General features: G+C 39.2%; 1 protein-coding gene across 5 annotated transcripts in view; it reads right to left on the bottom strand.

Annotated features, from left to right (window-relative positions):
* Positions 1–12,772: 12,772 nt before the first annotated feature.
* Positions 12,773–26,603, bottom strand: part of LOC123757602 (mannosylglucosyl-3-phosphoglycerate phosphatase) — a 119,627-nt gene continuing 105,796 nt past the window's right edge. For all 5 annotated transcript variants that reach the window (XM_069327201.1, XM_069327203.1, XM_069327202.1 and 2 more), the window contains one exon: positions 12,773–21,320. In XM_069327201.1, the coding sequence (XP_069183302.1) occupies positions 21,207–21,320 (114 nt within the window). In that variant the 3' untranslated portion in view covers positions 12,773–21,206. The remainder of the gene's footprint in view (positions 21,321–26,603) is intronic.

The raw sequence follows: 26,603 nt of genomic DNA, 5'->3' as shown, positions 1-26,603 counted from the left end.
AATAACCAGGCTGATGGCGGCTCTCGGCGGCGGTTCATCATAAACACAACTCGCCATTAACCACGCCACCAAACCACCCAATTTTCTCCCGGGAATGTGTAATAAACTAGAGTCAATAACTCGAGACGCGAGAATGGAATACGTAAGGCAGCTGGGATGAGGTTTGTGTGTGTGTGTATATCTTTACTATAAGAGAATGTCTGTCTGCCTAAAGTAGGAGGCCAGGCGCTCGGGGCTAGCCATATCTAAATTTAATGGGGGAATGGTCTGGGGTCCGGGATGAACACATGCTATTTAGGGTTATCTTGATGATTTCGGGGCTTTGCGTCCCCGCGGCCCGGTCCTCGACCAGGCCTTCTTTTTGTTACACCCAGGAAGCAGCCCGTAGCAGCTGTCTAACTCCCAGGTACCTATTTACTGCTAGGTAACAGGGGTATCAGGGTGAAAGAAACTGTCCATTTGTTTCCGCCTCCACCGGGGATCGAACCCGGAACCTCAGGACTACAAATCCGAAGCGCTGTCCACTCAGCTGTCAGGCCCCTTCAGGGGTCACATTCAGATCCTCATGACGATTTTGGACACTGCTCGCCGACTACACAATTAATATTTTGAAAACAAACATTTCAAAACAAATTTTTGTCTTGCAGTCATATACACCATTAATTATTCACTGATCTTGGGGGAAATAAAATGTCTCGCTATCCATATTTTACCCGTAGTCGCATAAACTACACAATCCTCCCACAGCTTCTACGGTTTCTCAAGCCTCGCCGCTTGCTCAACGTAAATGCAGTAATTATTCTAATGGAGAGTGTCGTGAGAGACGGGGCAGAGCCTCGTTGAGCTACACAACAGGTGACACGCCGTCACTGCTCTCTCTACAGTATTGCTGACCTTGTACCCCTTGTTCCTCGTGATGAAGTCGGCGCTTAACCCTGCAGCTGCCTCGTATGGGGTAATAAGCCTTCTGCAGTTACCTTTCTTATGTTCTTAACCCTGGGTGCATCAGGCTGAAACGCAGGGACCTTGGCAGTACCTCAGAGGAATCCCTATAAGCGAATGTCCGTCTGTCTGTCTGTCTGTCCAAAGTTGAAGGCTGGTCGCTTGGGGCTCATGTCATCAAACTTTGCAGGGAGAACAGTCTGGGGTTTGGGACAGACATAGGCTGGTAGGAGAAGGGGAGAGAGGAGGGACAAGAAAGGTGGGATGGAAGAGAAGGGGAATAAGAGGAGTGGAATGGGAACTGGGAGGGGAGAGGCAGACTATCGTAGCCACCATTGGGTACTCCACTTATTTGTATGTGAGAGAAAGAGATCGTTCTTGTAGACATATGCAATTGAATGACACAAAGGGTTTGATAAATGATTCTAGCACGAATATTCTATATGTTAATTTTGTTCTCTAAAGTTCATCTCACGAATTTAGATTGATGCTAAGTTAAGCGTTTCGTTCCAACTCTCAGCATCTTCGGAGGCAGAGAGGAAGTGAATAAAAGTTAGCTGTTGAGTGGGGCACGAGACGAGAGCTGGGTATGTTGTCTGGAAGATGGGGGAGTGTACCCAAGTGTACCGCACCGCACCGCACCATCCTCGACCACATCCTCGACCACATCCTCGACCACACCACACCACATGCCCACCACACATACCCACCACACTCTCCACCTCCCCCCCCACCCCCACCAAACACACTCCTGCACCTCCCCCCTACCCACTATCCACCTCCGGCCTCCTCCACTTCGGCTCACTCCTGTTCCATCCACTCCATTTCCTCTATCTGATTAGACCAGCCTCTGATCGTTAATTATCCTCCTCTCCTCTCACACTAACCCCATTTCTGAATATAATATATTATATAATGATTATAATTATTTATCCTGCTTACGTTGTCTACTCACTCCCTTGTACACCCTTCACATTTCCAATCGTTTATTCGTCCTTCCCCTTCTTAAATTTATTTCTCTCTGTTCCTGTTTTATTCCCTCACTCTCCAACCCTCCCGGGATACCCGAGTATCCTGAGGGATACTCGGGATACTCCCTATCCCGCTACAAAGTCCACATCTTACCTTCTGCCTCTTCCCTTTGCTATCTCTGTCTTTAAGATTTAGAGTGTACTAGGAATGGTGCTGAAGTTTCTAATATATCGGCAAGTTAAGACCTGTTACCCTGCGTCAGTTCTTCGTAAAGCTGACCCTAGTAACTCGTTTTTGGGGTGAAATTCGTTTATTATTGTTGTCCCCTAACTCCCCTTGCCACTTCAGGGGGGTATAGGGTGTTTACGTAGCTTCAGAGCACCAATCCCCCCAGCCACAGGGCATGGCGAGAAGGCACCCTCAGGCATCAAAATGTGTGTTTGTGATGGGCGCAGTTTGCCTGTAAGTAATATTTGGTGAGACGTGTTTATACATTGTCAATATTAGACGCGTTATTATGCTTGATATTTGAAATATTTCATGAAGGGCCAAGACTAAAGCGTACATTAAAGCTTTAAGTTATTTGTCTAAACGGTTGCTTTATTAAATTTAGTGTCAGTAGAAACCTAAAAGTTAGCAAGCTTTAGAGATCTGGAAGTAATGGGTTCACTGCTTGTGAGGAAGGGGTGGGAGGGAGGGGGGGGGGGGTTATATTGATAAACAGTATTACGAAGAGAAATGTATTAAGATTTTGTCTCGTGTTTTTGCTGACTGGACTACTGCTTCTCCTGCTTAACCCCCCTTCCCTTCCCTCCCACTCCTTCTTTCCCTCCCTCCCACTCCTCCTTTCCCCTCCCTCCCCACTCCTCCTTTCCCCTCCCTCCCCACTCCTCCTTTCCCCTCCCTTCCCACTCCTCCTTTCCCCTCCCTTCCCACTCCTCCTTTCCCCTCCCTTCCCACTCCTCCTTGCCCCTCCCTCCCCACTCCTCCTTTCCCCTCCCTCCCCACTCCTCCTTTTCCCTCCCTCCCCACTCCTCCTTTCCCCTCCCTCCCCACTCCTCCTTTCCCCTCCCTCCCCACTCCTCCTTTCCCCTCCCTCCCCACTCCTCCTTTCCCCTCCCTCCCCACTCCTCCTTTCCCCTCCCTCCCCACTCCTCCTTTCCCCTCCCTCCCCACTCCTCCTTTCCCCTCCCTCCCCACTCCTCCTTTCCCCTCCCTCCCCACTCCTCCTTTCCCCTCCCTCCCCACTCTTCTCTCCCACTCCTTTCCTCCTTCCCGCCCTTCCTTACCCTCCTGCCGCCGCCGCCCGCAGGTGGGCCGCAGGCAGCCTAGTCTTGACGGTGGACGTTAGGGAGCGGCGGTCACGGAGGAGGAGGCGCTGACGGAGATAAAATCTTGAGTGATCTGTTCCCACGGTTGATGGTTAAGGAGGTCCCTCAGAAGGAGAAGTATAAGAAAATCGAGAGAGAGAAAAAGAGGAAGGAAAGAATTACGTGGAAACTATGAAACAGGATGGAACGAAGGAGGAAGGATGATTGAAGAAATTGTTTATATAATAATCTAAGATGAGGTCTGATAAAGACCTTTTGTGCCCTCTGTAATGCTTTTGCGCTACCGCTCACAGGATGAGTATGGGGTGCACAATAAACTAGCCGCCTTCGGCGGCAACAATCAGGAAGGATGGATGGATTGGAGTTGAAATAGGAGGAGAAGGGAAGGGAATGGAACTATCAGGGGAAAGGGCCAAACCATTACGACTATATAGCACTAAAGTTGAAATAGGAGGAGTTGGAAGAGGAGAAAAAGAATAGCCGTTGTGTAGTACTTCGTCGGTATGTCTGAAACGATCATGACTGGGAGGCCTGGTCAAGGACCGGGCCGCGGGGACACTAAAAAGCCCCGAAATCATCTCAAGATAATCTGAAGATAGCCTCTGTCGTCCTCGTTTTAGTGATTGGAACCATCATGATGTCTCTGGCTCTCTCCCTCACTCTGCACCACAACCGTCAACCTCCACGGCACCGGCCATCACCATCCACCACACGCACCGAAGGATTGTTCTGTGGACGGCACTCCTCATTTTCAATGACTTACGAATGTTGGCTCCAAAACTTATGGCTTTTCGAACGCCAGAGATAATACCCTCGTACGCACGACTTAAGACGAGCCATATAGCTGCGTCTCCCTACGATTCAGCATTTTTTTTTTTTTTATCTTGCTTCTCCCTCATTCAAATTCCGAGCAAAAAAACAGTTATCTGAACATTTCATCATACTATAATTAGCAATAATTATAAAAAGATGGCGGGCGGTGAGGTATATGCTGCCGGCAGCTGGCGCCACGCTGAGGTACGACCACCATAAACATCATCATTTGCCGCTGCCAGGAACACCTGCCAGACGCAAGACCAAACTTTTAATTTATTTTCAAAAAATAATTTTTAAATAACGTTGAAGGCAAAGTATTTCTACATATTAAGGTATCGCAAATAAATAAATTAAATAAATAAATAAATAAATATATATATATATATATATATATATATATATATATATATATATATATATATATATAATGTCGTACCTAGTAGCCAGATCTCACTTCTCAGCCTACTATGCAAGGCCCGATTTGCCTAATAAGCCAAGTTTTACTAAATTAATATATTTTTTCAATTTTTTTTTCTTATGAAATGATAAAGCTACCCATTTCATTATGTATGAGGTCAATTTTTTTTTATTGGAGTTAAAATTAACGTAGATATATGACCGAACCTAACCAACCCTACCTAACCTAACCTATCTATAGGTTAGGTTAGGTTAGGTAGCCGAATACGTTAGGTTAGGTAGGTTAGGTAGTCGAAAAAACATTAATTCATGAAAACTAGGCTTATTAGGCAAATCGGGCCTTGCATAGTAGGCTGAGAAGTGAGTTCTGGCTACTAGGTACGACATATATATATATATATATATATATATATATATATATATATATATATATATATATATATATATATATATATATATATATATATATATTTATATATATATATATATATATATATATATATATATATATATATATTTATATATTTATATTTATATATTTATATATATATATATATATATATATATATATATATATATATATATATATATATATATATATCTAGCTGTGCAAGCTCCCCATGCCGGGGACTTCCTGTTGGCAGTCCCTAATTCCGCCTTGGGGACCCGCCTGGACCATCGGACCCTAAGTATTGGTGTTGCTCTGCGCCTTGCCGCCCCTATCTCCACCGAGCACCGGTGTATTTGCGGCCATGCACGGGCAGACCAATACGGCAGCCATGGTCTCATCTGTCGTAAGACACAGGGAAAGATTGCCAGACATGAAGCAGTCAATGACATCATCAAGAGAAGTTTGGCTTCAGCTGGGTGCCCAGCACAAAGGGAACCTCAGTTGTGCAGGCCTGACAACAGCCAAAAACGCCCAGATGGAGTCACCCTGCAGCCGTGGAGAGAAGGTAAACAGGTCGTGTGGGACTACACGTGTGCATCCACATTGGCTGATACCTATCTACCTTACAGCGCAGCTGAGGGAGGCGGGGCGGCCACCTTCAGGGAGACCCAGAAAACTAACAAGTACAGGGACCTAGAACGTTGTTACAGGTTCGTGCCAATAGGCTCTGAGACTCTGGGCGCCTGGGGTAAATGTGCACTTAAGTTCCTGAAGGAGCTGGGCGAGGAACTCATTGGGAAGACTAGAGACCCAAGAGCGGCCAGTTTTATGTTCCAGCGCCTCAGTGTCGCTGTTCAGAGGGGAAATGCGTGTTGTATCTTGGGTACGCACCCGACCCCCGAGGAACTGGACGAGGTCTTCGAACACTGATTGGTATATTGTTATATTGTTATATAAGTGTGTGTTTTCTGTAAACTGTAACATTGCAATAAAATCAAATAAAAAAAAAAAAAAAAATAATAGGGGTGGTAGGAGAGGAAAAGATTAAAGTATTCAGTGAGAATCCACAAGGTCTTCTCTGAACACTATTTATTTTCTTCTTCGAGGATGTGGGTCCCTTTAATTAAACCAGTGGTGGTACCCCTATATATATATATATATATATATATATATATATATATATATATATATATATATATATATATATATATATATATATATTTATATATATATATATATATATATATAAGTTTGTGAAGGTACCACCTCTGGTGCCAATGTGGGGACCCATAGCCTCGGAGAAGAAAATAAAAAGTATTCAGAGGAGACCTTGTGGTTTCTCACTGAACACTAATATTATCTTCTCCTACCACCCCCATTCTTTTGTATGTACACATATATATTTACTTTATTTGAACTTTGTTACAAAAAAGGAGTTACACATGGGTTACAAAGATGGTTATCATAGGTTGTCGAGTTCCTCCAGCTCCTCAGATGGCGGGCAGGAACCCTGGATGCAGTGCGCATTTCCCCTCTGTATCGCCATACTGAGGCGCTGGAAAAGAAAGCTTGCAGCTCTGGGGTCCCTTGTCGTTTCAATGAGCCTAGAACCCAGTTCCTTCAAAAAACTGGTAGCACTTTTACCCCAGGCGCCGAGTGTCTCAGAAGCTATGGGGACAAAATTGTAATGGTGATCCAGTTCTCTATACTTACGGGATTTGGCTGCTTCCCTGTGGGTGGCAGCGCCACCTGGTTGTGCAACACTGAGGTTAATGTAGATGTTAGCCAGGGTTGATATGCACGTGTAGTCCCATACCAACTGCTTGCCATTCTTCCAGGGGTTCACTGTGATACCATCCGGGCGACCAATAAGAGCATCAGAGTTACGGGGCGTTAGGTAACGGGGCTCTCTTTCAGCTGGGCATCCAGCTGTGATGAGGCTCCTCTTGATGATGTCGTTAACTTCACTGTGCCTCGAGTGCCATCCCCCTGTGCTTTGGCAGAGTAGGCCATGGTGGCCGTACCTGTCAGCCACCACCTCGCCGCAAATACACCTATATCTGGTGTGGATTGGGGCAGCAAGGCGGAGGGCCACAGCAATTCGGAGGGCGTGTGGTGTGAGACGCGTGCCAGTTGCCGACATTGGGGTTGCTAACAGGAAATCCCCTGCATGTGGTGCTGCTACTGCTGTTAGGCGAGCAATGTCGTGTTGTGTTGTTGCAGCACCCAGGCACTCTGCAGCAACTTGGTCTACAATGGGGCCATCCCAGCTGGATTGCTTGTGGGCTTTTGGGGATGGTGGTTGAGGTGATTGGCCTGCACGAGAGGCCCACTCTGTGGCACAGTGTGTAAAATTGGGATCATGTACACCTGCCAGCTGATGTAAGTGGGCAGGTAGAATTTCCTTCACAAGGTCGTCGGATGCTGATAAGGAGGACAGGAAGGCTGGAACAGCGATTTGCGTTGCTGTTCGAACTCCGAGGCCCCCAAGTCTTACGGGAAGAGAGGCTTGTTTCCACTGTAGGTCATCGAGAGAGAGGTTAAGGGCTTTTTCTAGCATTGATTTCAGTAACCGGTCATACTCACTTAGTTTTTGGCTACTGTAAGATGGTGAACACCTCAGAAAGTAGGTTAACCTGGGGAGGGACAGACATCTGGTGATGAGGTAGAGTGCATCATGAGCATCAATATCCTCAATCCTCCCATCCATCCTCTTAAGGTCGGCGATTTTCTTATCAAGGACCTCATCGATGGCTTTCAACCCCAGGGGAGCTCCTAGGAGTGTGCTGTCTTCAGGTTTAGTTTTATGAATATTTGGCAGAAGACCCTCTATTCTCTCTACGATGCCCTGGTTGGAACATATTATTTCACATTTAAAAGGGTTCAGGGTATATATATATATAAAATACAAAAGAATGGGGGTGGTAGGAAAAGAAAATATTAGTGTTCAGTGAGAATCCACAAGGTCTTCTCCGAATACTCTTTATTTTCTTCTCCGAGGCTATAGGTCCCCACACACTTGCACCAGAGGTGGTACCCTCACATCTTAAATAAATTATATATATGCGAACAAGCCTGAATGGTCCCCAGGCATACATGCAACTGAAAACTCACACCCCAGAAGTGACTCGAACCTATACTGCCAAGAGCACTATTCAACTTGTGTACAGGGCACCTTATCCACTCGACCATCACGAACGGACAAAAGCTGATGGTAGCCGAGGCTATTTGTCCATCAGCCTGCCTGCACTCTGATGGCAATCTTGGGCATAGTATTTTATCAAATCACCTCATTCTTTGGGGCATAAGTGAGGAACACAAATGCAAACAAGCCTGAATGGTCCCCAGGCATACGTGCAACTGAAAACTCATAGTGCTCCTGGCAGTATGGGTTCGAGTCACTTCTGGGGTATGAATTTTCAGTTGCATGTATGCCTGGGGACCATTCAGGCTTGTTCGCATTTGTGTTCCTCACTTGTGAGGAACAGAAATATACCTCATCTGGTATATTTGTTCCCAGGTTAGTCTAGTATGTGTGTTGGTTGGTCTACTATGTTCCAAGTTGGTCTTCTATGTGTGTGTTCCAAGGTGTGTATGCAATAATTCCCATTGTTGGGGCTAAGAAGCCTGTACGTAGGCTTGTATTAAGATCTCCCAAGGTTTAACTACTGACCCTCCCCAGGATGCAACCCAGCAACAGTTGCTTAACTTTCAGGTGCCAATTTACTACCAAGTGAACAGAGGCATCAAATTGAAAGAAAATGTGTTAAACCATTTCGGTCTTACCCGTGAATCGAAGCTGAGATTCCTGGCTGAGAGTTTAGAACCTAGACCACTGTACTATTATTGGTTTTGTATATTTCAGGCTTGCTCTACTATATATGTACTTCACTAGTAGCTCTAGTTTGTATAAATTCCAAGGATACACGTAAATTCCAAGGTTACTCAAGTTTGGGATTCAGTGGGTGGGTGGAAAAGCATTTCAAGTTTTCTGTCCTATTTTGTGGCTTGATGTTGTTGCCCCCTTGTGTGAGTTACATTTAATCTTGTAAAGAAGTGGTCTGGATTAAAATTCTCTTCTCATATATAGCATTGCACCACCTGCTCTTGTTGTGTTGTCTTTCCTGATCGGTGGATAGTATTCTGGATGATGGCATTCCTCTTAAATTTTCTTGTCCCTCTTTGGTATCCTGATATCAGTGATGCTGGGATTGTCAGCCTCAGTGTACAGTATGCAGACTCCATATACAGTTTCAAATGTAGATATGATAGTGCCTAATAGGCTCAGGAATCTGTACACTGGTTGATTGACAGTCGAGAATCTCAACCCGCTCAAGCACAACTAGGTGAGTTACTTTGCATAAAATATATTTATTAGGCTTCTGGCAATTGTGTAGAAGCAATTTAAACTCCTGACAATGTTCTAAGGGCTAAGAGATTGTAAATGTTGTAATGCAGTATTTTTTTTAGTAAAGAGGGGGGAGAGGCATAGGTGAAGGGAAGTATAAAAGTGGGAAATACAGTGAGGTATGAAAGCAGGCGGGCTGTCCGCCTTGCTGACACGATGGGTGGGTGTTAGTATTAAACCTAAAACAACTGGATACAATATAGTGTATCCCTTCAGTACTGGAGATTTGTGATGGTTATGCATACAAAGTTTCTCCCAGGTTAAATAAACTAATATTTCTACTCTGCAAATGCCTAGATCTACCACCTAGCCCATCAATTTACTTTCTCAATATAATTATTACCAGGCTTTTTCTTTTCCTTTGTAAGGTTTGTTATTATATTCTCTTGTTGGAGTATCCTCCAGAGTCTCCTCTATATTGCAAGGTAATTTTGTATTGCTGAAAATCCTGAAACTATTACTGTAATGTAGTTAAAAACTGACATTAGTCATTGCTGACTACATATATGCAAGTACTGTACCTCAGACTACCAAGACAACCCAAATTGACAGTACGGTTTAGTACTAAGTGCAATAAGTACATTTCCTTACTGTCATATATAGTACATAATTGCACTTATGGGGCTGTTACATTTATTTCCCCATTTATTCTCCCCGTTTTCTGTTAAGACACTCAGAATTCAGCCCATCCTCCAAAAATGGGGAGGTAAATGTATCAGCACAAGTAAGGGCAATTCTGTGCTATTCATAGCAGTCAGGAATTGTACTTTCACTTAGTATTAAACGGTACTTTCAAATATATTGTGAATATTTGAGTTTACCTGAAAAGCTGAATAGAAAACCACGACCTTACCTAACCTTCTTAGTGTTTGAAGACAAGCATTTTATTGCTTCTTAATTACAATTAGTACTTAAGCTAGAGCTATATTGATATTACAGTTTTATAAAACAAATAAAACAAAACTAAAATATATCAATAAACTGTAAAGTAACTCAAGATATTTTCCAAATTTGTATAAAATCTCTATTGCTTAATAAAATTGAAAAATAAATTCCTGATATTTAAAACTTGTGTGCAGCAAATTTGACTTAAAAATTTCGTCCTAAATTTGAGTGTCTTAACAGAAAATGGAGAGAATAAACGGGGAGGTAAATGTAACAGCCCCATATGTGCAATTATGTAACATTTATGACAGTAAGGAAATGTGCTTATTACAATTAGTATTAAACTGTACTGTCAATTCGAGGATGGGTTGCAGAATTTTAGGATGAAGTTTTCAAGTTCAATTTTCTATACACAAGTATTAAATATCAGGAATTTCTTTTTAAGTTTTTCAAACTTATTTATTTATTTATTTATTTATTTATTTATTTATTTATTTATTTATGCATATACAAGAATGTACATAAGGAATGTGAGGATACAAATATGGTAATTACAGTCTTGTAAAGCCACTAGCACGCGCAGCGTTTCGGGCAGGTCCTTAATCTAAGAAAATTTTAAGGAGGTAAATACTTGCAAAATTTATAGATAAAAAATGATAACAGATTACATGGAATGAAAAAAAAGATGAGAGAAAATTATAGGTACAGTATATTAAAGCACATAGGTAGCTATGATTGATTGCAATGACAGCTTAAAATGGTAGTTGACAACAAATTGGTAGGCACAATACAGCAGAAACAATATAAGATTGATTGCAATGACAGCTTGAATGGTAGTTGACAAAAAATTGGTAGTCACAATACAGCATATGGCTAGCACATAAAAGAAGACAGCAATGAACACAATGATAAGGTTGTTTGATATTACATAAAAATTAGGAGATTGGGTAACACTAGGTACAGAGCAAATTTAAAGCTCAGTGTAGGAAACTAAATAGATGAAGTTAGGTACTTTTTGGTTTTGCTTTTAAATAAGGCAAAAGTTTTACAGTTTTTCAATTCACTAGGGAGTGAGTTCCATAGACTAGGTCCCTTAATTTGCATAGAGTGTTTACACAGATTAAGTTTGACCCTGGGGATATCAAAGAGATATTTATTTCTGGTGTGGTGATAATGGGTCCTATTACATCTGTCCAGGGAGAGTTTCAGAGCATGGTTTGCATTTAAGAACAGGGTTTTGTAAATGTAGTTGACACAAGAGAATGTGTGGAGGGAGTTAATATTTAGCAAGTTTAGAGATTTAAACAAGGGAGCTGAGTGTTGTCTGAAAGCAGAGTTAGTTATTATTCTGATAGCAGATTTTTGCTGTGTGATGATGGGCTTAAGGTGGTTTGCAGTGGTAGACCCCCATGCACAGGTACCATAATTAAGATAGGGGTAGATTAGTGCATAATATAGTGAGAGGAGAGCAGAGTTAGGAACATAATATCTGATTTTGGAGAGTATACCAACTGTCTTAGAGACTTTCTTAGTTATGTGTTGAATGTGGGTGCTGAAGTTGAGTCTCTTGTCTAGGAATAGGCCAAGAAACTTGCCATCATTTTTATTACTGATGTTAATGTTGTCTATCTGTAGCTGAATTGCATTTGATGATTTGCTTCCAAATAAGATGTAGTAAGTCTTTTCGATGTTTAATGTTAGTTTGTTCGTTGACATCCATAAGTGGACTTTTTTTAATTCATTATTCACAACATTATTTAGTGTATGTTGGTTGAGGTTTGAGTAGATAAGGGTAGTATCGTCAGCAAACAATATAGGTTTGAGAATATTAGAGACATTAGGCAGATTGTTTATATATATAAGAAATAGAAGAGGTCCTAAGATGCTGCCCTGTGGCACTCCAACGGTAATTGGTAGAGTGGAAGAAGTTGTATCATTGATGGTTACATATTGGTGTCTGTCACTAAGATAGGATCGGATGTAGTCAAGGGCAAGGCCTCGGATTCCATAATGCTGGAGTTTAAGTAAGAGGTAGTTGTGATTAACAGTATCAAAGGCTTTTCTTAGGTCAATGAAGAGTCCAATCGGAAACTCATTTTTGTCAAGGGCTGAGTAGATAATGTCAAGGAGACTAATGATTGCATCATTGGTACTCTTTTGGGACCGGAAGCCAAACTGGCAGGGGCTGAGTATGTCCCATATCTATGTAAACAATAGAGGTTATATAAAAAATTTGAAAATATCCTGAGTTACTTTACAATTTATTGATATATTTTAGTTTTGTTTTGTTAGTTTTATAAAACTGTAATATCAATATAGCTATTAGTTAAGTACTAATTGTAATTAAGAAGCAATAAAATGCTTATCTTCAAACACTAAGAAGGTTAAGTTAGGTTGTGGTTTTCTATTCAGCTTTTCAGGTAAACTCAAATATTCACAATATATTTGCCATTACTGTTTAATACTATGTGAAAATAAGTACAATTCCTGACTGCTATGAATAGTACATAATTGCACTTGTGCTGTTACATTTACCTACCCATTTTTGGAGAACGAGCTGCCCGAGGAGATGCATATAAGCAAATTGTCTTAGGTTGATCAAACAAGTAATTTCCATTATGTAAAGAATATATTTTATAAACACAATCAATCACATGTCTATGTAAATAATACTCATAAAAAAGTAACACGTCATAAAATAGGTAGTTTTGAGTTAAAGGTAATGGACTGAGTAGTATTTAAATATGTAACATTGTCTAAATAGTTATAATAATACAATTCCTAATAGGGATTATTAATTGGAGTTCATAAGGGATTGTTGAGTGTAGTTATAGCTAGACTAGAGCAGAATTCTGAGGGTAGGAATGGCATTGTTTAGGCGAAGCTTCAGATATAGTGTAATTTTGCACATGGGGGTATAAATTTATTGTTACAACAGCATGAACCACTTTGGGTAATTAATGCATCCCTTCTATTTATATATGTAATCATTCAACAAAATTCTATAGTTAATAATTTCCCATTTACATACAGAGGTCTTGATGTACACTTGCATATAGGTCTGTCATTCAGTATAGCACAGTTGAGCCAGCCTATAGGTTCAGCTGGCAACCCACTATTATAAAATGTTAAATATTTATCACTAGATATTCATTAGGTAGATGGATTCCTATTATAATACTGTAATGTTACAGTTACATTAAAACATAAAATTTAACTTAAAAGAATAACAATAAATGTAATGTTGCCATTCAACGAGTTTCAGATTAGCACCTTACATTTAGATCAACCCATCCTCTTAAAAATAGCATCTCTTTTCGCTCGTATGCGGGCTATGGCCAAAAATGGATGTGATTTAAAATGAAATCGGCTCATGAAAGTGATGTACTGTCCCGTTTTCTGTTCGAGTCCTCCGGCTTACTCGGAAGGGTTAGGAGAGGAAACATTCAATTAATGTTTTTCATGATGTTTTGAAACTTTAGGAGAATTTCCTGCCTTCCTAACCTACCAGAGGACCCATAACTTACTGCTTTGGAAAAAAAATCTAAAATTTATTTAAACAAAAATCATTTTTAAATTACAGTTCAGTATGTCCATTTTCGGCCAAACAGAGTAAACGACCAAATTCAGACGTAATTTGTAAGAGGAGAGGTTGTTTAGATAGTACAGGTATGTGTGTTTATTAATTAAAAATAAATTTGAAATCAACAAATTTGCTAAACCTTAACAATTCATATCATACCAGCGTGTAAACATGCACAGAAATGTAGCTATGCAGGTACCCATACATGTATGCACACCCACATGCAGTCACACCTTTAGGTAATTACACACACACACACACACACAAACTAAACTAAAGCTAAATAAATCTCTTGGAGAGCTAAACTCTTGGATGTGTGAAACAATTAGTTTCTAAACCAACATGTCAAAGGACCCACAACACGAACAAGGGGACACAGGTGGAAACCTAGTACCCAAATGAGCTATAGAGACATTAGAAAGAATTTTTTCAGTGTCAGAGCAGTTAACAAATGGAATGCATCAGGCAGTGATGTGGTGGAGGCCGACTCAATACACAGTTTCAAATGTAGATTTGATGGAGCCCATTAGGCTCCAGAATCTGTACACCTGATTGACAGTCGATTGAAAGATTGACAGTCGAGAGGCGGGACCAAAGAGCCAAAGCTCAATCCCCACAAGCACAACTAGGTGAGTACACACACAGTGTGTGTGTGTGTGTGTGTGTGTGTGTGTGTGTAATTACCTAAGTGTAGTTACAGGATGAGAGCTACGCTCGTGGTGTCCCGTCTTCCCAGCACTGATAACAATGGTAATATTATATGGCTTAGGTACACATATTGGGGATTGGGTAGGTACATAAACAAGGGAGCTAAAGTGTTGTCTGAACTGTTACCACATATCTCTCAGGGAGCTACCCGAACTCTCGTCTCCTCTCACCAGTCAGCCCGACAAATCTGATGTCCATCATGCACTCTATATAGTGTGTGTGTGTGTGTGTGTGTGTGTGTGTGTGTGTGTGTGTGTGTGTGTGTGTGCGCGCGTGCGTGCGTGCCCGCGCACACACACATGGAAAAGGTGCAACGGCATGTTATAAAGTGGCTTCCGGAACTGAAAACCTAGAGTTACGAAGGCGTTAAACATGTCAAAACTAGAAGATGGAAGGAAAAGAGGTGATATGATCACCACTTACAAAATACTAACAGGAATCAAACAAATTGACAAAGAGAAATTCTTGAAACCAGCAACTTCATGGACAAAAGGGCACAGATTCAAGCTAAGGAAACAAAGGTGCCAAAAAAATATCAGAAGGTTTTATCAGATTTAAAAAATATCAGTGGTAGACGGTTGGAACAACCTAAGTGATTTGGTGGAAGCCAAAACAGTAGTTTCAAAGCGTTATACGACAAAGATTACTGGGAAGAAGGGACACCAGGAGAGTAGCTCTCATCCTGTAAATACAATTAGGTAATTACACACAGCTATGCACACACATGCATACACAGTACATAGAGATATTACTGTATGTAGATACAGTACTTGTTCATTATCACAAAATATCAGGACAACACTTAAGATATAAAGTTCTCTATAAGCCTAATTTAATATGCATAGATAGACCTTTACAACCATTCTAGCTTTGAATTGCATGAGACATTAAAATATCATGCTTCTTTCTAGGTTGTGTGCAAACTTCATTTTAACGAATAACTTCTTAAATATAATATTTTGGAGCATAATTCACATATGAAATTATCAGTGAAGCTCACTTTTTCCAGAAAGTGTAGCAAAAATTTTAATTACTTTCCAGTATCATTGTTCAGCTGTCAAATTCCACTTTTCAGCAGACATGACAGAAATTAGTTTGCTAAAATATATAACTTTGGGCAAGTTATATATCACATAAAAGAATTACGACAAATTTGGATATCTTGCATATCATATAAGTGTATATTTGTCAAATTATTATAACACTGTAGTGCAAATGAATACAGGGGGAAAGTAAAGTAACACTGATACCCTCTTTTTAATTTACATGTAGCATCAAAAGTATTTGATGAACTTTATTATGGGTATAAGAAGTGCTCAGAGACTCATTTTACTTATATTTTCTGTCTACAGCTGCTGTAGATATTAAATTACAGTACACACAAGTGCTAATTAAATTATAATCAATACGTACAAATTAAGAATGTGCAGTATTTTCATGCATAGAGTAAACACGTAATGAGTACATCATATAAACTAGTCTACATAAGGACAACAATATTCTTATTATAAAATGTGCAGCTATGTGAACCAGGCTGCATATCTTAACGTTCTGGAAAGAATTCCAAAAGGTAAAAGTCAAACTATTAAAACTTAAAAGCTAAACTAAAGGCTGAAGTCAAATTGAGAGTCTGAAGTAGTAATCAGGACACAAAGCATCTGTTACAGCCAACCATAGTTGAGGCATTTGTTATTGTTGCAATATTATCAACACAGTTAGCATGATGTGCTACTTACTTTTTTTTCAACAACTTTGTTTGACAAGTTTCCTTCATAATACCGAGTTTCGCTCTGTATTAATCCTTTGAGTTATATATATACTTTAGTTTTATCTGTTTTCTTTCTTTACTGTATGAAACATTTCCTTGTGATTCCTTTAGAAATTATTTGAATATTCTGGTATATAGACATCAAAACCACGTGTATATTTGACTCCGGAGCTGCGATGCATTTAACACATTACTGTTCACTAACAATAATCTTGCTCATCACACACTGGTGGATATTTATGCATACTTTACCAGCATTCATTGTGCGTTTTGGTTCCCCTACTTAAGGTTTATAATGTTTTAACAGGCCAAAACTGTATTTTATTGAGAAATTTATCATAACATAAATACTGTATTCCACTTAACATACACTGCACATACTGTATATCACAGCAGATTTATGAATATTTGTATGTATCAAATATTCAGCATTTCACAAATAATAAAGGAAACTTTATTTTATTCTAATTTTAATTGAATTGAATCACTGAAACATTTATTGGGTCATCACTTGTATAAGAATTTTTATAAACAAAATGTTATGGCAGAAGAAGATAACCTCAAGATAGGCCTACACTCTGAATCATGCTATATAAGGATTCCCTTGTATAATTTCCATAATATGCATCTAGTATGAAGTACATATATATATATATATATATATACATGAATCCTTATATAATATCAGTATTTTTTACCAGTAATTTGGAATCATACATAAAGGCTTTCTATACATCTCTAAGCCAAATGTAGAAGACACAGGCTTACTCATCCTATCTCACCTGGCCAAAAAGGAAAGCATAAGCCTAACTATACTCTCTCACCCAGTCCAATGGGGACACATAGGCCTGTCCACCCTATCTGTAAGGTAGAATCCAGGTCAAAAGTTCATCTAACAGTTTTTACATCATAGGTCTTACGAGTAACAGTATTACATAGAACAACACAGGCAGCATTAAGCAAGCATAGTACAGTACTAGAAGACTCAATAATAAATTTTTTTTGACTAAGATATGTATGAAAATAATAATCTACTATTTTGAAAACACGAGGAATATTGTATATTTTGATCCCAACCCAGTATCCTCTTCAGCAGAGAACGAGAATAATGAGGCTTGCACCTCTTTCCAGGATGCCTGACTTGATGCCATAAAGAAGCTACAGTCATTATTCTCACTCACTGCTGAAGAGGATACCGCATTGGGATAAAAGTAGTCTTCATTTCCTCATGTTTTCAAAATATTGGGTTATTTTCATTGATTAGTGCACCATTGCACTTCATTCTCGTATGTGTATATGTATATGAGGACTATTATTATGTAATGTTACTTGCAAGGTCAAAAGGTTAAACCATCATTATGAATTGTGCAAGGTGGATTCTTAGCCCACGGCTATGTTCTGGGGAAGCTCCAGTGGTTCCCTGAAGCTATGTTGCCATTGTAGCTTTCCAATAAATAGAAACATCAGTCATAGGAGTGTTATTTGCCTTACAGAGCCAGAACCTGCACCCCTCTAAGAGGCACAGCGAGCATGGGATTATCATCACCACCCTCACCAAGAAAGCACCCCGTAAGGAAACTAAACAATTCAGAACTACTACTCGTTTCATGAAAACAAAACATCAAATTGATCAAAAGACAATATAAAAGAATCACTCGAAACAAAAAGGATTATACGAAACTGGGCAAGAAGCAACTACCCTCGACATGCATGCACAAAACTGCCAGCCATCAGCAAAACCAGCATCCCAATTCTTGCGTTCAATTTTGTAGTTGATGAACCAGAGTCAACTTCTCGCCTTCCCTAGCCTGTCAGTCATCCAGTTCATATTCTTCTCTAAGATACATGCTAGGTATTCTAAGGACTCCATTCTATGGGTCTCTCTCTCTTTTTTTTTTTTTTTTTTTTTTTTGCCAACACATCCTTCTTAATTTTTGGAATTTTATGTCGCGAGCATGTTTTCAATCCACACTGTTGAGAGAACTGGGCATTATCTTCACTTGAAGCTGCATGGGCCTGGGGTCACTTTCCCTAGGCCTATGCAGCCTTCAGTGTTGCCTCCTTTGGTGTGTTTGGGAGTTCATCCCTGAGAGGCCAGGCTACCAGGGTGGAGAGCCATGCCCTAAGGTAGTACACGAGTCTTGGATTCTTCTGTACAACCTTGTGGTTGAGGGCATTCTGTTCATTTTATGGGACAAATTATGGTGCGTGAACTAGTTTATACACCATGCAGTCGACACTCTTTGTAGCCGAGTTTATCCTTCAGGCTGTGTTCAGTGCTTGTTCTTCCAATGAAAAACAAGCACTGAACATGTTTGATACCCCCTCCCTCTAAGGCACACATTACAGGGTACCAAAGAATATTTCTTTCAAGTAAGAATTTGCGTCTTTGTATGATGATTCAATATTAGTTGATAAATATTATTTTATTACATAAAGGCTTGCAGACAATGTGTCACAAAAATGTGGCTGAAGATATGAAGACTAAACCACACAAGCAGAAGATGAGACGACGATGTTTCAGTCCAGCCTGGATCATTATCAAGTATGTTGACCAGACCACACACTAGAAGGTGAAGGGATGACGACGTTTTGGTCTGTCCTGGACCATTCTCAAGTCGATTGTGTGATCGTCCACACAATCAACTTGAGAATGGTCCAGGACGGACCGAAACATCGTCATCCCTTCACCTTCTAGTGTGTGGTCTGGTCAACATACTTTAGCCACGTTATTGTGACTCATCGCCTGCATTATCAAGTAGATTGTGTCACCTCAATTGACTTGTTTTGGTTCATCCTGGACTACTGTTGTCATCATATTGTCATTTCCCCTGCCCGAAACACTTTGCGTAATAGTGGCTTTAGGCATTGTATGTACTAGCTCTATCTATAAATTCATCAATATCTGTATCACCCCTTGTATGTATGTACTTTACCTAAATAAACATTTGAATTTTGAATCCTCTCATCTTCTGGTGTGTGGTTTAGTCTACATAAAGCATTCAAAACCAAGTTGCTGTAGTTTATGGTAAAATAAATCTGAATTGACAAAATTAATAAGAAAAATATATATCAAATACTGTATATATTTGATATATAGATAAATGTAAAACACTAATAATATTTGATCTTTTTAGAATGAATGCAGATTTTTTTGGTTAAAGTAATATTTCCCATAGCACCATATAAATTGCTGTAATGTTACAACAATGTGTACAGTTTTATTCACAGCCTTGCTATTTCCAGCTCCTACAGAGATCCTACTATGTTATCAAATGATAGTTGTATTTCTATCACAAATCTTGCTTAAAACTTAATATACAGTATAGCACTATACAACAGCAATTCTCAATCGTCTAAATTCTACCAATTTTGTAATTTATATCACATCATTGACAAGTTATAATATCAAACCTATTGAGTTACAGAAATTTTCGTCCAGACATAATTAGTTTGAAGAATTCCTTTAAATCTGAGATGCAACCACTAGTAATTTCATACAACATCCTCATTTTCTTACAAATCTACTGATTATATGATATTGAAATCCCTGCCTTTACTGACAAACTATGCCTTCAATGAGTGAAGACCATGTCCTTACTGAGTAAAACTGTCCCTATTGAGTAAAAATGTGCCCATCTTCATTACTTTGTACTTGCAGAGTTAATCTCGAGTAGCCATTTAATATTAAACCTTTCTTGCAGTCTGTTAAGGTATTCCAAAAGCTTCTTGCAGTCTTCCTTTATGTGTATCCTCATCATTTTTACATCATAATTAATATTTATCAGAAGTTTATCACCTCTGGGAGATGATTCGCTTAAATCTGGATGTAATAATACTTAGCCCTATAAGACTCCACTAGTAATATTCTGTTACAGTACTTTGACGACTCTTACCTTACTGTGACTGTTGCTGTTTTTTATATTTACATTGAAGCACTCACTTATTTGCTCTAATATTTTCAGTCACCCCCCACCCCCACCTGTTTTTCCTATTTGTATGCTAGCTAATACCCAGTATTGTATCAAAGGCTGTCTGATAATTACAAAACGTGTTTAGCCTAACATGTATATGTGAACTCTGGCTCCGTCCCAATGAATTATTATGAATAGTAGAATTTGGCTGGATTTGGTATTCCAGAACCCATCCTGTTTTTTTGTTATAAAGATACCTTCTCCCTAGGTGTTCTGCTAGACTCAGTCTTTCCCATGACCTTGCATACTGTGCATGTTTCAGGTAGGTCCTAATTTCAGGTAGGTGGGTAGGTTCAGGTAGGTGACTTAATTTTTTTGTATATTAGTGTTTATTATGTAGCCAAAACAGGGTTCTACCCCCTTCTCTTGGTATCAATAGTGAAATCTTGTTAGTTGCCATGGCTTTTGTATTCTCCACTTAAGTAGGTCCATAATTTATCTACCTGGTCTCTGATAATCTTACAATCCTTCAGTCTTGGTTTCAAACGCCCCATCTGTTTAGGCAGCCCTCTGTTCTGTTCTAGTGTGAAAACTTTAAAATCATTTATAGAATACATACCTCACATACATTGTTTGCCAGTTAGTTATTCTTCAGTGTTATCAGAGAATGGTGAATTATTTAAGCTAACCACTAAAGGAAATGTCCCCATAAATGAAGACATTTCCTTTAGGACTTTCAAAATGTCGTATACAGAAATAGTAAAGTTTCTATGCAAGATACAAAATATAAATAAATAATGCCGTTAATAAAACAGCATTTTTTTTGTGTTCATCTCCATTAAATTTGTTTGATTTGAGGTTCCTTAACATAAGTGACCATCAAAAGTCAGTGTAATTAAAATAAATTGTCATGGAATTATTTATCTTATATATCTAAGTACTGTACTATACATTAAATTAGTTTATTATTCCATTCATAACGTTAATTCTTGTGGTATTCTCATATATGTATCTTATCAAGACAAATTTAACTGTGCATCAATAACTAGTGTTGATATTGCATAAACAACATTAGTCTAATGGGGTTGAAGGAGCCTTTGGTGTCGAGGGAGTTGTGGGTTCATCTTCCTCTTCTATGACTGAAACGCTCCGTTGTGCTCGCTTCTGGCGGAAATTCTCCACAATCTGTTGATACAAAGTACCAAGTGAAGTTCTGCACACGAAGCTCATATCTTTCTCATAATAAAAATTAAATTTACATTTAGTGCTTTATACTGGGAAGGATAACCCAACATAGTTTTGTTTATATCAGTCTAGCTCTCTTAAAAAATCAAAAGCATAAAAACATAATTAACAAATCACTACAATTACAGAACAGTATTTGATTTGCCTTCATCTCTAATACCACTATTGTGCTAAACCATATTATAATACTGAAACACACATAATGTTGAACCTTAATTGTTTTAAGCCTATTTTGTGTGTTTTCATATGTATATGTAAATTATATATTATTAAACAAAAGTTAAATACGGTACAGTAAATAAAGACTGATAATTTGGATGTTACAAAGACACAAAGACATATTGTCAAACTATGCTCCAGGCCAAAGATTCTGTGCCCTTCTTCAATGTGCAATTATTGTCATGTCTTTGTAGGAGAAAATGTACCCCAAACATTTGCATTACATTACCAATATTCACTTACCTTAAAATGTAGTATAAACTAACATGATTTAACACTACATTTGGTACAGTATACAGTACTTGCCTTGAGTGGCCCAGGAGCTAGAGATAATGGTAACTTTAATGTCTGTTTTATAAAACATATCGGGGCTGGCTGCTGCTCTTAACATTACTCTGTTAAGTCAAGATTGAGTCAAGAATGAACCCGACTGTACTTATGGGATATTTTACAGTCTAAATTTATATTTAGCATTTAGCTTTATGTAAAAGACCAAAACCCATTTTTGTGTGCAATCTACATGCTCAAAACCTTATACAGTATGACACTGTTGACATGCTTGCAAGGACAGAATGTAAAAAAACAGTAGTAGAAATTGATATGGGTGTTTCATTAGCAGTGACAAAGAGAATACTTAAATATCTAATGAAAATCTTACTGACCTAACAAATTCACAAAGACCTGAAAGTTGTAGCATTAAACATTATGATAAATATTGTGAGGAGACATTCATATATGGAACTTACAGAGCAAGACAATGTGATGTTGTATTGACCAGAATATGCCTGGGATATAGACGTATCTGGCAGCTCTCTCAAAACCCAAATGTCGAATGCACCATGTGTCAATTTTGTGAAAGAGAAAACATGCACTCCCTCGAACACTATATTGTGAATGTCCCATATTGACTGACTTTTACCCTCCTGGGCTGAGGTATGCTGAACTCTGAATACTATATGAATACTGGAACACTTGATGATATATTGGACTTGTACCCAAGATTGACTATGTAATACATCAGTTTTTCAATGTATGTGATGTAACTATAACCTGAGCTTGTAAAAGCATCTGAATCACCTTCAGTGGTTAAGCGCTTAACAACACACTAGTTTCTATAGCAGTTATCTTACCCTGTCAAAGTAGGAAACAAACAGGTATATGCATGTACTCGCCTAGTTGTGTTTGCGGGGTTTGAGCTTCGGCTCTTTGGTCCTGCCTCACAACTGTTAACTGGTGTACAGGTTCCTGAGCCTATTTGGCTCTATCATATCTACACTTGAAACTGTATGGAGTCTGCCTCCACCACATCACTTCCTAATGCATTCCATTTATTCATATTCATCCATACTCTGACACAAAAAAAATTCTTTCCAATATGTCTATGGCTCATTTGGGCATTCAATTTGTTTCCATATAGCACCACCCTTTGTTTTCTTTCCTTCAATTACTGTTTTATCCATTCTAATATTTTACCATTTATTCCATGGGCCTGTAATTTCCTTGCCAGTATTTTGTGTGGTACCTTATCAAAAGCTTTAGCAAAATCCATGTATATTACATCCACTGGTAGACCTTTGTCTGAGGAGCTAGTTACCTTTTTCAAAAAATATGAGCAAATTTGTAAGGCAGGATCTGTTTTTAACAAATCCATGTGTTGATTGTACAAGGTTGTTCACTGAAAGATGGTGAATGATTACTTCCCTGAGGATTCTCACTGAGCTTGCAGATGTGTGATGTCAACCTGATCGGCTAATAGTTTTCTGCTGAACTCTTTCTGCCTTTTTTGAAAATAGGGGTAACATTTGCATTATCCTTATTTGCCTGTTTCCAATTTAGAGGGACTACCCCTTGATCCAGGGATTTTGTGAAAAAGTAGTTTGTGGCAGGCATAGTTCTTCTGCCAGTTCCTTTAGGACTTTAGACTGGATTCCATCCACACCTGGGGCTTTAGAGTCTTTTATTTTGTCAATGTTCTTTCTAATTACTTTGCATGTTATGGGTATATCCCTAAATTCATTTTCCTCCTCTCCTTCAAACATTTGTGTGGGCGCTATAGTATGACTGCCGAGTTCCTTGTCCGAAACTCTGATGAAATCACACCGCTGGGATGTCATCCAACTTTTCGAGTCTAAACACTGATGTAAAATGATAATTTAGTGTTTGATGCCCTTTTATCATCCATTATAGCTTGGTTAGTCTGATCTATTAAGGGTCCAACTGAGTCCTTTGTTTTGGTTTTACCTCTTATATAGACATAGAATGATTTTGGATCTTTCTTTATGTTTTGGGCAATTTTTCTTTCGTGGTTTCTTTTGGGTGATCCGATTTTCTGAGTGACCAAGTTTAATGCCCTTTTGTATAACTCATAATCAATGATGTCCATCATGGATTTATACATTCTCTAGAGGTTCCTATTGGGTACCAATGCTTGTTTTACAACCTGTGTTATCCATCAAGTTCTCTTTCTTGTCTTCCTTCTCTTCGGCACATATTTTTGAATGAGTTCCGTGATGAACCTCTTGAAATTTTGCCATGATGCTTCCATGCCATGTTTGCCCATCAGCTCCCTCCAAGAGATGGTTTGCAGTTCCTCTCTCATTCCATGATAGTCACCTCGCTGGTAATCTAGAAATTTATCACCTATGACCTTTATGTGGGTTTCTATATTCGTAATCCATCTTAAAATATGGTGGTCGCACAAGGGGGTTAGCTGTTCCCCCCCACATGAATTTGATCAATCATACCCTCTTCTGTAGTCAGCACAAAATGAAGGTTCAAACCCTCATCACGGCCCTTGAGGATTTTTTCACAAGATCTAGTATACTGTTCCCACGTCATGGGCTCTACCACATGTTACACGAGAAAGGAGTCCTGCACAAGGTCCAGAAAGTGTTCACCCTCTGCTTGTGATGTTAGGTTGATCCAATTTATGATCTCGTGGTTAAAGTTCCCCATCATTAGGGGTTTGAGTTTCAGATGCTGCATTGATCACATTATGCAAATCCGTAATTTCCTCTTCTGCTGCTGTGTCAGCCCTGTAGCATACTCTCATGGTCATTTTGCTACCATCGTATGTTGCACCATACTGACTTTTAAGGAACCCATGGTGTTCAGTTTCTCATTGTTGGTAGCATCCAGGTCTTCTTTCACATACAGTATCAACCCACCTGCTCTTGTTGTTCTGTCCTTTCTGAATGGTGGGTGGTATTCCAGGAGATAGAATTTACCTTCTATTTGTCCCCTCGACCCCATGTTTCACCAATCCGAATGATGTCGGGATTTTCAGCCTTAGTACAGTATATGCACATAATGAGTCAAATTTATTTACTAAGCTTCTTGCATTTGTGTTGAAACAACTTATACTCCTGAAATTATTCCTGGGGGGGGGTGAGATTTCTGTATTTAGCACATTACCATTACCTGCTCCTGCTAATGTGTATTTAGCACATTACAGTACTAATCTGTATATTTCTGCTCTGGTTCCAAACCTGTTTGTCATCTGAGATACAGTACTGTAGATTTAGCTCTGCCTGATTGGGTAAAGGGTTTTGACTTTTTCCCCATCGGCAATCTGGAAAACCTGAACTCTCCTGATCTTTAGCTGTACATTTTTGTATCGTTCTGTGTTTAACTCCTTCAGTTTGCCTCTTAGCACAGTCACTTTTTTGCTACTCTATAGCGAGGTCTGCAGATACAGTATATATACTTGATTATACCCCCTCGAGATCTTTGAGTTTGTGGGCATGTTTTAGTATCTTCATTCTGTGCTCAAAATTTGCAATGGTTATTCTTACCATATTTGCTTCTGGCCTACCCAACCTCAAGACATCCGATAGGCAAGGTGGAAGACTAAGTATATCAGTTTCTCTAATCTGCTTGATACCTGCTTGATGGGGTTCTGGGAGTTCTTCTACTCCCCAACCCCAGCCCGAGGCCAGGTTTTACTTGTGAGAGTTTGATCTAACAGGCTGTTGCTTGGAGCAGCCCACAGGCCCACATATCCACTACAGCCCAGTTGGTCCGGCACTTGTTGAAGAAAACTATCTAGTTTTCTCCTGAAGAGATCAACGATTGTTTCCAACAATATTTCTTATACTCACTAGGAGGATGTTGAACAACCGTGGACCTCTAATGTTTATACAGTGTTCTCTGATTGTGCTTATGGCACCCCTGGAGTTTTTTCTGGTGTTTTTTCAGTGGCATAGTGAACTGTCGCTAGCTCTTTGTACCTCTGAGGAGAAGCCAGGTCTTGGTTCTGGTCCTCGGCAGGCCAAACAGAACACTACTATTGTGACCTTTTAGAATGGAGCAGTCTCGGCAAGATAGCTTCAGGAAGTCACCACAGTTCCTCTAGAAAGAGGCATTTCATTACATTCAACTCTAGGTTTTTCTAGGATTATGCCTTCCCACCCCACAAAATTGGGAAACGTGTGTAAATAAGATAATGATGCTATCCTATCCTACCCAAACTTCCAATTCCTTTGAGTATCTTGCTCATGAGTCAGAATTTTTTTTTTATCACCTTGTCCTAGCAATAAAGTCATCTTTTTAGGAAACTTCAATATTCATCAAAAGGACTGGCTTCAGTCTTCTTGTGCCGATTCCCAGGAAATGGCTCTCAACATCTCTATTTTAAATGAACTAAAAGACCTTATTCATCAACAGAGAGTACAGTACATGCATTCCAAATCAACAAGTACAAAATTAGAAATACAATTTATTAAGAACATAAGAATGAAGGTAACTGCAGAAAGTCTATTACCCACACGAGACAGTTCCGAGGCATTAATACAAAACAAAATACATCATTCTGTGCAATTCATATCTAATACCACTTCATCAACTTTCATTTTTCAAGTACCTACTGAAATGTGAATTTTTTTTTTTATGTATTTCTGGATAGCATACCATGTCAGCATTAAAAAAAAAGTTGCTATAGCTCATGCTGCAAACTAAGTGACTGTAATACTGTAAATTAATTATTAAAATTACTTAGATGGCAGT

Source organism: Procambarus clarkii, chromosome 19 (assembly GCF_040958095.1).
Source record: "Procambarus clarkii isolate CNS0578487 chromosome 19, FALCON_Pclarkii_2.0, whole genome shotgun sequence".
In the NCBI taxonomy this organism is placed as follows: Eukaryota; Metazoa; Arthropoda; class Malacostraca; order Decapoda; family Cambaridae; genus Procambarus; species Procambarus clarkii.
This window is presented reverse-complemented; position numbering and strand designations above follow the sequence as displayed.